Source organism: Caretta caretta, chromosome 4 (assembly GCF_965140235.1).
Source record: "Caretta caretta isolate rCarCar2 chromosome 4, rCarCar1.hap1, whole genome shotgun sequence".
NCBI lineage: Eukaryota > Metazoa > Chordata > Testudines > Cheloniidae > Caretta > Caretta caretta.
This window is the reverse complement of record NC_134209.1, coordinates 89,475,509-89,489,155: the sequence shown is the minus strand read 5'-3', so window position 1 is coordinate 89,489,155 and position 13,647 is coordinate 89,475,509. Positions and strand designations below refer to the sequence as shown.

The 13,647-nt window shown below is 41.9% G+C and overlaps 1 protein-coding gene across 38 annotated transcripts in view; it reads right to left on the bottom strand.

Annotated features, from left to right (window-relative positions):
• The window catches only part of TENM3 (teneurin transmembrane protein 3), a 2,220,601-nt gene that overhangs the window by 83,356 nt on the left and 2,123,598 nt on the right, over positions 1-13,647 (bottom strand). For 23 of the 38 annotated variants that reach the window (XM_075127819.1, XM_075127816.1, XM_075127814.1 and 20 more), the window contains 3 exons: positions 3,846-3,872; positions 2,221-2,241; positions 1,163-1,309 (listed from right to left, as the gene is read on the bottom strand). In XM_075127819.1, the coding sequence (XP_074983920.1) occupies positions 1,163-1,309; positions 2,221-2,241; positions 3,846-3,872 (195 nt within the window). The remainder of the gene's footprint in view (positions 1-1,162; positions 1,310-2,220; positions 2,242-3,845; positions 3,873-13,647) is intronic. The other 15 variants (XM_075127831.1, XM_075127832.1, XM_075127833.1 and 12 more) reach the window with 3 other exon arrangements.

Below are 13,647 nucleotides of genomic sequence, written 5' to 3'. Positions count from 1 at the left end.
TTTCCTCATGTATGATCTCAATGATAAATGTTGTTATTACTACTATTCTTTATTATGTGTATAACTGAGATCAGGGCCGCACCATGCTAGACAGAAGCAAAGAGACTATGAGGAAGGGAACTGGAGCAAACAGCCAGTCAACGCAGGGAAGGAATGTCCAGAGCAAAAACTGAAATTGGGCACTGATGACATAATCGGTGTCCAAAGGTCCTTATTGCAGCTGCTTGCCTCTGCTCCTTCTGGTTGAGCTTTTGGGTTGCCCCTCCCAGCAGTTTCATTTCCCCAGGCTCACAAAGAGGCAGGGGGTGTATGGTGTGGTAGGGTGTGTGGGGAGGTGGGGATAGGGGTTGGGGTAGAGGGCTCTCCCCTGCAGAGTTCTGAGATGCCGGGGGAGAGAAGCAACAGGAGTAATGTGAAGTTCAATCCAATATTTTACTATATTATTTCCTTCACATGGTAGATATGATTCTGAAGACAGGTTGATAAGTTATATCTACCTTTTATATCTCTTTTAGGCCCCAACCCTGCAGTGAGATGTACGCAGGCAGATCCCTGAAGCCAGTGGTCCTGCACGCATGTCATTGTGGATTGGGGCCTTGTTATCTAAAAAGAAATATTCAGTTTGTTGGATAAGTGACAGACCACAGGATAGCAAGTAAAAGAATGGTTCTGGGAGTGTGCTGTTCATTACCTGCCTTCACAGGTTATGGATAAATGAGATATTCTTATACTGGGCACACATCCTGTGTTTCCAACGATATGGTCCCAAATGCAAAGTCTTTACACAGTCCTTTCACTCAGTGATATTCCTAATGAAGTCAATGAAAATGTTGTCTTAGTAAGGATTTTAGAACTGTTCTGTATTTGTGTACAATATGTTTCTAATGCTTGTGGAATTAAGACCCTACTGTTTGTCCTTGCATAAAATAACGTTATCTGAAATCTAATGTGTCACTAATGGATTTCTAAATACACCTTTGTAACCAACTCTGGCATCCCAAATGAAGGCAGTAAATGTTGTAGTTCCATCTATTTTTACATGAATCTCATCAAGCTAGTAAAATATATGTATGCTTCTCACAGCAGTATTTTTTCACTTGATTGCAAAATTGCTTCTCAATATATTTTCGCCAGTGTTAAAATTTAACTCTGTATATCTTACCTCCTTCATTGTCCTTGCTATCAGTGCACAGAGTTTCCATGGCTACATCACATCCTGCTCCTCTCCACCCTGGCTGGCAAACACAATGCCAACCATTTTGGTCCAATGTACATCTTCCATTGCTATTGCACAGACCAGGGCAGCCCTCTGTCAAAAGAGACAAAGAAGGAAACCACGAGTGATTTAAATATTGCAATTATTTTCAGTCTAAAAAAATACAAACAGGGGACACTTACTGGGAACAGGCCTTTATAACAGCACAAATACTGTAATTGCACATGGAGAGGAACAGCAACATTACCTCGGGAAATCTAATTCTTAACAAAGTGGCATCTTTGATTGGCTTGACACTTGAGACACCACTTACCTGTGCAGGCAGGAAATATATGCAACAATCCTCTAAAATACCTGCAGGCCAGACAAAATTAAGTTTTTATTTTCTTTGACAAGTAGCAAGAGAGGAGCGCACAGAGCAAAACACAGTCATGTAGAGTGATACCACTTCTGTGCTTATGTATAGATTAATATTTGCTTTGTACAATATTGGTCACTTGCTGGTACAGATTTTGTTAAGCTCCTCGTTACTTTAAATAAATCCGTCCAGATCCTGAAGTATGAAAGTGAGTATGATTCTATGCACACAGTAAAAGAGAACATTAATTTTCTCTGGTCTCAGAGTTGCCGTATATTCATGTGAAATTACAGTACATTAAATAATCACACAAAGTATAGGCTAGTTTTAATGACTATACTTTATGCCAAAAGTACATTCCTTTTCACAGAATAAGCAAAGCCCAGGAAATAGTAAAGCAGCTTAGCATCTATTCTAACAAACATTAGGATTCAGGCTGCATACGGATGGGACAGGACTGACAGGATTTCCAACTAAATGTAATAGCTGTGCGTATTTGATTACTTAGGACGGACAAAATGAAATACCATAAGGACCACAATAAAACATTGATAGACTGAACAAAAACACGGTAGTGACGTGCTTCAAGACAGATAGCGGAGAGTGATTCTTTGTGACAATCTCCCTAAGGCTTTTGTGCTGTTACCTTTATATCCTATCTTGTCTGCTTTTATGGCCAAGGAGGGAAAATTTGGGAAACAATTAAAATAATTTAATATATCCAAAATCTGTAATTGTTTTCAGTCTAACATTACATAAAAACAATATCTGTCACTTCCTACTGATGAAATCTGGCATGCAGCCAACATGATCTGTATGAGGATGATGACACTTTATAAATATGTAGATTCTAGTTCCTTATCTATGATAGTGATAAGACATTGACAGAAGCAAGTACAGAAATGGTATTAAATATCCTAAGTAGTAGTGGTGGCTACAAATCAGATTTTTTTGGACACAACAGTTATTTGTAACTATACACAGCATAAAAATAAATAAAACTTGCCACAGCATTTTTTTATTTTTACTGGTTTTGCATTATATACCTATACGTAAACTAGAAAACTGCCTGGTTTTGGTTAATGTTTAGTCACTCTTGGAACAATCTGTTCAAGATAATTATATTAATTTGTCTTCTATGGAATTATTAATTTACTGACTCCCTTCTCCACCTATGTAACGCAAAATAAAAAAATTCTATGGGGCATTATGTCTTTTGTAAAATTTGTAGGTACAGAAGGAATGGAATCATAACAGCCTCTCATAACAAGGTATGATGGAGTTATACTTATGGATATCATGTCATCATGCCAGGCTGAGATTAGTCTTGCTGCCCTTTTTCTTTTCAGGCTGCAGTTGCCAACTGTATTTATTAACTGTATATGCAGAAGGCTAATTTTGCTTCTGAATACATTTATTCTGCTTTGTTTATAGAAGACAGAGATTTAATTCCCTACTGACAAAGTGTTACAGAAGTCACCTGAGTGCACTCAAGACTTATTGTATGAAAGCCTGGATATTGTCATGAATATTGCCATATTCTAATGAAAAAAGCACAAAAAAGGAATAGAAAAAAGGTAATTTGGGGAAAGAGGGATAGGGATTTTCTTTTCAGAAGTATGTTTTTCACCTAACTTTTACAGTAACTGAAGATATGAGAACCTTTGCTGTTTTATGTTGGACCTTATTCTGCCCGTGACTTTTGTATCTCTGATCCATTCCATTGCAAACCTTGTAAGGCTTTTTACAGCTTCTCATACAAAACATAAAATAGGATTTCACATAGTTTTTCAAACATTTAGAGAAAGGGAGGCAACAGAATCTGTATATTAACGAGGTTGCGCTCTCTCTATTTAATCAACATATGCATTAGAATTGACGATTTCTTACTCTGTGACAAGAGTGTCAGTTTGCTTCTTTTCTTAAATATTTAATGCTTCACAACTAAGTGCCCAACTAGCAGGATTAATAAAACAAACAGCAAATGTACTGTTATCTTCAGTTTTTGGTTTTGGAAAAAAGTAATGTATTTGTACAGTACATATAAAAACTTATGTAACAATTAGTAAAATGTTCATGTGTGACACAAAAGACTTAGTATTTTAAGTCTGAGGTATGTATTAAAAGTAATGTGAACCAAATTTATAGTTCATGGAATACACATGAGAAAAAGTTGCTTTTGCCAAATCTAGTGCAGTGGTCACTATAAAAATAAATATATCAATAAACATGTAGTCATAGGCAGGTTAACAAAGAGCGAATATACAGTACCTTTAACTATCTTATCCAAATAGTGAGCTTGAGAATTAAAAAGGAAAAAAAAAAAAAAAAGAACAGACAGACATTTCAGAAGTGTCACATAGGACAAGAATTGTTCAGAATTCACATGCAAATAGAGCAGGTGCAGCTGACATGAGAGAGACCTTACAGCACACAACAGAAATGTATTTCATAGCTTCTAAAATGCAAAATATTATTTTTCAGCAATGTAGTCATGACTCTATGAAACACTCAGCATTTAAAAACAAGGCTACAGAATAAACAGATGCTACCTTTCAAAGACTGGGTTTTTCTTTTTTTCTTCCTTCTGACTGCTTTAGTCATATTTTGACTTTTATGTAGAACAAATATCAAAACTAGCAAAGAAATATGATTTTAATGCATCTTAGATCAGTTACTTAGTTGATGAACTTTAAAACACTGACCAGGCTGGAAGATCAAGTCTTTGGTTTTCAGGTCATGTATTGCTCAGACAATACAACCAGCACAAATACGATATCTTAATTCTGATCTGGATTAAGAGCATTTTAAGGAGGAATAATTTGCCTCTTCTTTAGCTCAACTCAGTTATTCATCTGAGCACACACAGCTAATTATGCAAAACAGTGAGCTAAATTCTGTAAGTGGGATTTTGTGTGGAGGATAGTAATCTAGTAGTGATGGAGTTGAAATTACCAAAACCATTTCATGTAGATAGAAGGCTGATGTTAAACTCAGGTTTTAGATGTATAAAAATAAATAACATTGAATATCCAAGATTAGCAAGAATCCAACCATAAGTAATGATATCTAGAAAGAGAAGAAGCCACTAAGTTAGTTGTATTCTATGCCACTTAACCTTTTGCTAACTTGACATCTGGAAATTTGGAAGTGGAGTTGGAAGGAGGGGAGAACATTCCAACTTCCTAGTCTTTGAGGAAGAAAACGTAAGATGCTCAAAGCATAACTTATTTTTGCTAATGAGAAGGTTAAAAGTTGACAGGACAAGATGTAAATAGTAATAACAGGACATTTATGACAGTAACTACAAAGTAAATATCTTTTCATATAAACCACAACTAAAAAGAAAAAAGATATAGCTGCATTTCAATGTGGGCCCAATTCTCCCCTCATCTACACCAGTGTAACTCCACTGAGTTTAATGGGGTTGCTCTTTGATTACTCTCTGATATGCATGAGAGAAGAATCAAGTCTTGTCGATATAAACTGTGAGCACTAATATTTGTTTGAAGATTATATGCAGTACATTTGTGCTACTGATATATTTAAAGTATTTACACACATGAAGATATAGCACGTTATTAACAAACAGCTTAATAAGTAGAATAATAAAATAATAAACAGTTATAGAATGGAAAATAACAAAAATGAAATGGAAAAAAATCCAAAAAACTGGGAAAAGCATGTTTTTATTAAATGAGCTGACCATGCAGCATTGCCTGCCTGAATGGCACCAAAACTAAGGAGAGGATCATACAATGAAATATTAAATGCAAGGGTAAAGGGACCACAGGATCTCTAACTGCTTTCCTCTGCCTACCAAGAGGCTCCTTGGTGGGATTTGGGACAATCTACCTAGTGTCAGCCACTGGCACATATATATTTATAAGGTCTCCCTTGCCTGTTTCTTTGTGGTATTCTGGTATGATAAAGCACTCTCATGAGCAGTTTGGCTAATGTCAATAACCAGGAGCCAAAAGGTTAGCTGCAGTATCATATGATGAAAGGGAAAAGAGGCAGTAAAACAAACAAACAAACAAACCTATCCGGATGTTATGTTGACAGGGTCAGGAGGGAGATGTGTCCAGGCCTCCTCAACCAGCAGGGTGGCAGACTGATGCAGGGCTTAGGTGTAAAGTATGTTAAAAAGTTTGATGGCGTGAGGGGGTAAAGGGAATTTTCATGGCTCTGAATGGAATGTGGAAAAATACAAGCAGAGGTGTAAAATTCCAAAGATTTTCCAGTATTATTACAAAAAAATAAAATAAAAATCAAGCATATATTGCACTCACAGATTGTGCAGTATAAACAGGTACTACTTAACAAGTGGCAGATACATTTCCCTTATAAATTGTCCTGCAAAGAATTGTTAATGCTGGCTGAAAATTCACATTTACCACTGTATGTTTCACCACAGATCACAACTCAGACTTTTTTTAATTTAATGTTTCCCATTAGTCTTCCATTAGAGATATAAGTATGTAACATCCTTGGCTTGTTCATAAGCTAGTTTCTGTAGATGTGCTAGAACAGCTACAGTCTGCAAATAAGTATATATTAAATCCATTTATTCCAATCAGCTCCTGTTTAAATCAGCATGAGCAGCATACCCATTGATTTGATATTCCTTAATTGGTACTCACTGCACTGTTTTATTACTGATTACCCTGTCACAAAGGATTATAACAGTGACATAATTTTAAATGCTGTATAACAAATTCATATTCTTATTAATTTATTCATACACTTTACAAGAGATTTTCACTTACCATAATCTTTCTAGTCAAAGATTAGAATATAACATGCCAAATATTCTGTTTAGTAAATAGTCTCGTTAGGAAGTCTATCTAGTATGATACTGTGCCAAAATACTTTGCCAGTATTAACAGCTTTTTCTTCAGACAGGGAATATAAACACTGTTCTTAGGAAAATTAGTTAGGGGTTTGATTATTTAATTTTTTCTGGGAAATTTGCTAGAAGAAAAAAATAATTAAACCTCTCATATAAGTTTGGCTCCATAAAAACCACATAAGCATGCCTTGAATGACTCCAGAATGGAGACTATAATACGGATATTTGCCTTGGCTACACGTATCAGGCTTTAGGCAAATGATTTAACGAATGCCGTGGATTAATGCTGGGGGAGGAGGGCGTGGAATGAGCACACCTGTTTGTGGAAGAAGTATGAAATGTACTTCATAAACTAAAAAATAGCAGATATATGGATGGATCATTAACAAACAGTTCAGCATAGCTGTATAGTACAAACACTTAACTTCATTTTGGAGCCCACTCGTCCCAAAAGGGGTGTGCAAAACTAACTGCAGCACGTTTCCTCTTCATCCACTTTACAATATAATCCTTACAGTCCATAAACCAAATTATGGACTCATTTACAGTGGTGAAAATCCAGAGCAACTCTGCTGGAATCGAGAGTTACTTCACTATAACTAGGAACAGAATTTTGCCCTATAATACTTCCTTCATCTTGGAGGATGTTCCCATTGCTTCCATGCTCTAGCTCTGACTTTCTCTTTTCCTTAGTCCTCTCCAGTCTTGTCAGAAGAAAGAAGAGAAAAAGAAAGAAGAAATCAGAAAGAATGAAGAAAAACAGAAGGAGAGGAAAGAGGGTAAGAGAAGAATTCTACTTCAGAGCAAGAGCTAGCAGCGTAGGGGAGAGAGCCATTGGAACATTACTTCTACATTCCTCTGAGGGTTCAAAACCTAGCTTTGTACTGGATCAGCCTCTCTCTTAAGAAGCAGCAGGCACTACTCTGACTCAGCTCCACAGCTCTGTGTTGCTGCCTGTAATGTCCAGAGTAGCTGTCTCAATGCAGAACCACTTTTTCAGCCACAGTATCACGTTAAAATAAGTATTTCTGAAATTTATGTGAAAACACTGGACCTCCTAGTGGTTCCTTCAGTTCCTTTTCCGCCTACCTGGGCTACCAAGCACACTCTGCTTGTGCTCCTTCCTCATAATTCAGTGGGAGAAGTCCCTATCTGTTAAAAATATTGCTCCACACCTCCACCAATTCCATAGTCTTAAAAGAGAAGCATACTTACCTTGTGCAGTAACTGAGGTTCACTTTACGTGAATCTGCGATTGGAGAATTTCAGCAGCAGTGCCTGGCTGGGTCGCACATGTGCTAGGCCCGTTTCACCTCGCTTCTGGCGGTTACATAGAATTGTGCGACGAACCCCATCTCGGGTCCTTCTCTGCTCCAGAGTCCCTAGCATGAAACTCTGAAGTAGAGGGGAGGAGGGAGAATAGTAGAGCACCAACAGGGATAACCATCTCAAAGAACCTCAATTACTGCACAGTATGAGTAACCATCTCTTTTTCGAGGAGTGTCCCTGTGGGGTGCTCCACCTTAGGTGACTGTAGAGCAGTGCCCCTCAGTGGAAGGAAGGGGCTTCCAATTTGCAGTTGTGATGGATGATAAGATTGTGAGTCCAAGCAGAGTGTCTTGGCCAGATCCATGAGCACCTCATTTATCAGGAGGGCAATCTTGGATGGAGTCACTGTCTGGAGCAGGGGTGGGCAAACTACAGCCTGTGGGCCGGATCTGGCCCCTCAGGGCTTTGGATCCAGCCCGTGGGATTGCCATCCCCAGGGTGCCACGGGCCCCACGCCACTCCCACAAGCGGCCGGCACCACATCCCTGCAGTCTGTGGGGGGGGGGGGGCAGAGGGCTCTGTGTGCTGCCCTCGCCTGCAGGCCCCACACCCCATCCTGCAGCTCCCATTGGCGGGGAACGGGGAACCGCGGCCAATGGGAGCTTTGGGGAGGTACCTGGAGGTGCAGCAAGAGCAGCGAGCAGAGCCCTCTGCCTCCCCCCTGCCCTGGCTCCGGTGCGCGCCACTGCCACCCTGGAGCAGCGCCAAGTAAGTGGCACCGGGCCAGAGCCTGAACCCCTCCTGCACCCCGCACTCCAACTCCTTGCCCTGAGCCCCCTGCCACATCCCGCACCCCAACTCCTTGCCCTGAGTCTCCTGCCGCCCCCCGAACCCCTCCTGCACCCCAACCCTCTGCCCTGAGCCCCCTCCGGCACTCCACACCCCTCCCTGCATCCCTGCCGCACCCCAACCCCCTTTCCTGAGCCCCCTTCACACACCCTGCTCCCTCCTCTGCCCCAACCCCTTGCCCTGAGCCCCTTCCTGAACTCCGCACCCCTCCCTGCACCCCTGTCCTGCCCCTGCATGCAATGTCCCCACCCAGATATGGCCCTCGGGCCAAAATGTTTGCCCACCCCTGGTCTGGAGGATGTCCAACAGCTTATGTTGTGACTCTGCAACTTCTTTCAGTGGTATCTTTAGAGAGTCCACAATCCTCTTAAACAGCTCTTGGAACTGTTTAAAGTTATCACCTGTGAGTGGTGGGGGCATGAAAGCTTCATCCGGAGAGGGGAAGTAAAAATTGGCAGCTGGGGTGACCTCTTCCAGTCCCTCAGGTAGCTCTTCCAGGGATTCAGAGAGTTCAGCATTGAGGGTGATGGGGAATGCCTTGACCTCTCTCTGTGTGTACTAGGAGGCTTAGAGTAGTGCTGATGGTATGCCACCCATGGGTCCCAGTAGGGCCACTGTGGTGGGAATGGCATTGGTGGAGGAATCCAGGAATATCTGTACCACCCATGAGCTTTGGGTCTGGCATGGTGTTCAGATTGTTCTGGAGGACCTGGTCTGATAGTTGTCTGGATGGACGAGGAGTGGTGTGAAGTGTAGATTTCCCTTTCCTCCTCCTCCTCCTCCTCACTGGAGGAAGAAGGAGCTGACGTGGACGGTGGTGTAAGCTGATATGGTACTGAGCATCTTTGTGCCAGAGAAATTGCTGTGATGCCGAGAGCATCGGTATTGAGAAGGGTGCTGTTAGCAGTACCGATACAATTACCATGGTTGTCGGTGCCGAGGAGTGTGAGCTACGTGCTATGGAAGCAGAAGGTGGTGCCATATACTGCAGTGCTCCTGAGCTACTCGGTGCTGCATGTTGAGTAGCTCTGACTGTACCAAGGAAGGGATGGTAAGTTTCCCTTTGTTGTTTCTGTCCGAGCCTGCCCGCTTAGGGTTGTTGGCTTGCATGATACCTGCGATACTGGAAGGTCCTGATGTCTCAGACGTAGTTGGCCTCAGTGCAGTTGGTACTGATAGTGTCTGATGGGCCAGGGATTGCCTCTTTTTGGTAGATTCCTAGGAAGGGGAGGTTGTAACCCACTTCTTGGCCACAGTTTTGGAGGAGTGCTCTTTTCTCTGTGAGGGTGGTGGAGAATGCATGTCAGATGCTGCTGGTGGAGACTATTGCCCAGGAGAGGTCTGTGATCCCGGATCAGATGATGGATGCAGAGACTTCTCTATGAGGAGGAGTTTTAACTGAAGATCCCTTGCTTTCGTGGCTCGGATTATAATTCAGATTATGGCAATGGGAGCACTTTTGTGGTATGTGTGTCTTGCTGAGATGGCGGACACACTGCGAGTGTCTGTCAGACATCAGGATTGATGACCAGTAAGTGAGGCAGTGCTTAAAACTTGGGAGCTGGGCATGACCCTTAAAATAGGGTTTCTCCCATGAAGAAGGGTATCTACGCTATGCTAAAGGATATAATATATGATCATTTAATGGGTATAATGATATTTAAATTATCTAAGAAAAAAGGTTTGGGTTTGTTTGTTTTTTTGAGGAAAAATGGGGAAGAGAAAGGATAACTAAAAATTTTTTACTAAATAAACTCGGTTCTAAAACCACTAATCTAGACTAATTCTTAATCTAACGATAAACTCGGAGGCACTGCCAATTGCTCCATTTCAAGCCCAGGGTGATAGAGAATGGACCGAGGAGGGGCATTGGTTGCATAGTGCTATGTAATCGGCAGAAGTGGCGCGAGACAGGGACAGCTCATGTGCGACCCAAACAGGCACTGCTACTGAAATTCTCTGATTGCAGGTGAAGGGATGCAGATTCACCCTAAAGTGGAGCACCCACAGGGAAACACCTCGAAGAAGAACCCCTGTGCACTCAGGTATAGATCCTTTTTAGGACGGAAGAATCCAATGCACTGCTACAGACTATGGGCCGAATGGCTAGGCAGCAGTTCTGCGGAAAAGGACCTAGGGGTGACAGTGGATGAGAAGCTGGATATGAGTCAGCAGTGTGCCCTTGTTGCCAAGAAGGCCAATGGCATTTTGGGATGTATAAGTAGGGGCATAGCGAGCAGATCGAGGGACGTGATCGTTCCCTTCTATTCGACATTGGTGAGGCCTCATCTGGAGTACTGTGTCCAGTTTTGGGCCCCACACTACAAGAACGATGTGGATAAATTGGAGAGAGTCCAGTGAAGGGCAACAAAAATGATTAGGGGTCTGGAACACATGACTTATGAGGAGAGGCTGAGGGAGCTGGGATTGTTTAGTCTGCAGAAGAGAAGAATGAGGGGGGATTTGATAGCTGCTTTCAACTACCTGAAAGGGGGTTCCAAAGAGGATGGCTCTAGACTGTTCTCAATGGTAGCAGATGACAGAACGAGGAGTAATGGTCTCAAGTTGCAGTGGGGGAGGTTTAGATTGGATATTAGGAAAAACTTTTTCACTATGAGGGTGGTGAAACACTGGAATGCGTTACCTAGGGAGGTGGTAGAATCTCCTTCCTTAGAGGTTTTTAAGGTCAGGCTTGACAAAGCCCTGGCTGGGATGATTTAACTGGGAATTGGTCCTGCTTCGAGCAGGGGGTTGGACTAGATGACCTTCTGGGGTCCCTTCCAACCCTGATATTCTATGATTCTATGATTAACAGGAAGAGAGCAAATGCTACACACTGAACAAAACAGTTTTACACTAAACATATATACCCAAGAGTCAATAGCATTTAAGCAGATAAATAAACCAAGCTAACACCATCTTAATTCCATAGTACAAAATCTCACTGTGGGTGATTTAGGACATCAATAGTACAATAGCATCAGGAGGACATTTTATTGGTAGCATAATCTCCCCTATAAGAGTTTGCTGATAAACGCCTTTTCACTTTTTTAAAGTGTTATAAAATTCTTAATATTTTATCCTTAAAAGTACAACTATGCCTGTATATAAATTTGTTTTACGTTGCATACATGTGTACACACTCAAAACTATGCTAAAAGAATATTATTAAGATGCAAGGTCAAACACTCAAAAGTTAGGAAATGCCAGAATTAAGGTTGCCTGTGCAACTTTAGTTTCGCATCCTTGTACATAGGCATTATGAATTAGCCTTTAATAAATGATTATATACTATTTTTTCCTTGGAACCCCTGCCTCATTCAGTGCACATGATGGATAGTGCTCACTTAGTGAGGAACTACTCAATATTTTGTTCTCCTCATTCAATGTGTGGCCCATGACTTATTTACTCCCCGCTCTGAAGACAAAATTATTCATTTCCTCAGGGGTTTTCTATGGTGCTTATCACTAAAGCTACGTTTTAGTCACGAGTATTTTTAGTAAAAGTTATGGACAGTTCATGGGCTGTAAACAAAAATTCACGGCCCGTGACCTGTCCATGACTTGTACTATATATCCCTGACTAAAGCTTGCGGGGGAGGGGGGGGGTCAGGGGGCACTGTGGGTGCTGGGAGGGGTAGTGGCGCACATCCTGGGGCAGTTGGCGGGGCTGGTAGGCTCCCTACCTTGCTCCATGCAGCAACATTTCCCTCCCTCAGCTCCTAGGTGGAGGCATGGCCAGGCAGCTCTGCACCCTGCCTCCACCCCGAGCACCAGCTATGTAGCTCCCATTGGCTGGGAACTGTGGCCAATGGAACTGTGGAGGCGGTGCCTGCCTCCCCCTAGGAGCCAAGGGATTTTGCCTCTTCCGGGCAGTCCCCCCGAGGAAAGCGCCGCCCAGAGCCCTCACCCACTTCTGCACCCCAGCCCTGAACACTCAAAACTGCTGCTGGGGAAGAGGAGATCGTGGTGGCCCAAGACTGCCCCAGCAGCGGCTGGTGCAGCTGGTCCTGGGGCTGCACCAGCTGCTCGGGTGGCCCTGGAGTCAGCTGCACTGGCTGCTGAAGAAGTCACGGAATCCGTGACTTCTGTGACAAAATCACAGCCTTACTTATCACGATCATCTCTGAGTGCAATAATTTATTTTCACATCATCTCTGTGAAAAGGAGAATTATCCCCAATTTACAAATGGGAAATGGAGAGACAGAGAGATGAAGAAGGTCAAAAGTGTCAATTAATTTTGGGGGCCCAATTGGAGATGCCTAGGATCTGATTTTTCAGACTACACAGTATTATATAGCAGTTTGAACATATAAGACACAGCTCCAATTGACTTCAGTTGCAGCTGTAAGTGCACTGCACTTTTGCAGATCAAACCTCAAGGTCTCAAGTCAGGGCTCCACAAAATGACAGTCACACTTTAATAATCATTGCAAATAGGCTGGTTTAAGTGATTTGCTTAGCATCACATAGAACTCAGTGGCAGAGACAGGGATGGAATCCAATTCCCCAGGGCAGTGTTTAACTGCTTTAACCACAAGACTATTTTTTTCTTTATCGATAATCCCCTGCCTCATTCACCAAACACCTTCCAAATTCTGCAATAGGAAGAATCCTAAGGAGAACAGCTTCCTTCACTATACAACCATGATTCATCTCCAGAGCAGGTCCATCCCATGCACTGAAGGAAGCAGTGGTCCTCTGGAAAAAAATAACATGTTATCATGTAATTAAAGATTCTATGACAATGATATGCACAAGAGGACCAAATTAAGGTTACACAAGGAATGTTAATTTTCGCATTTCCTAACTTTGGAATGCTTGACTTTGCAACCATAATAATGTTCTTTTAGAGTAGTTTTTTTGTGTACTTTCCTAGATTTTAAAAAAAGAAAACTGAAAAATCAAAAATTCCATCACATCCTTCACACTCATAAAGACATTCATGTAGGTCATTAGCAGGGTTGGAATCTTTCAATTCATCATACAGATCTCTGCCATTTGAGGTAACAGTTACTGAAAGCAGCAGTAGGTTATCATCCTCTATGTGGACCAGCATTAGAGGGAGATAAGACACTTTGCCAGAGAATTTCACAGAATAT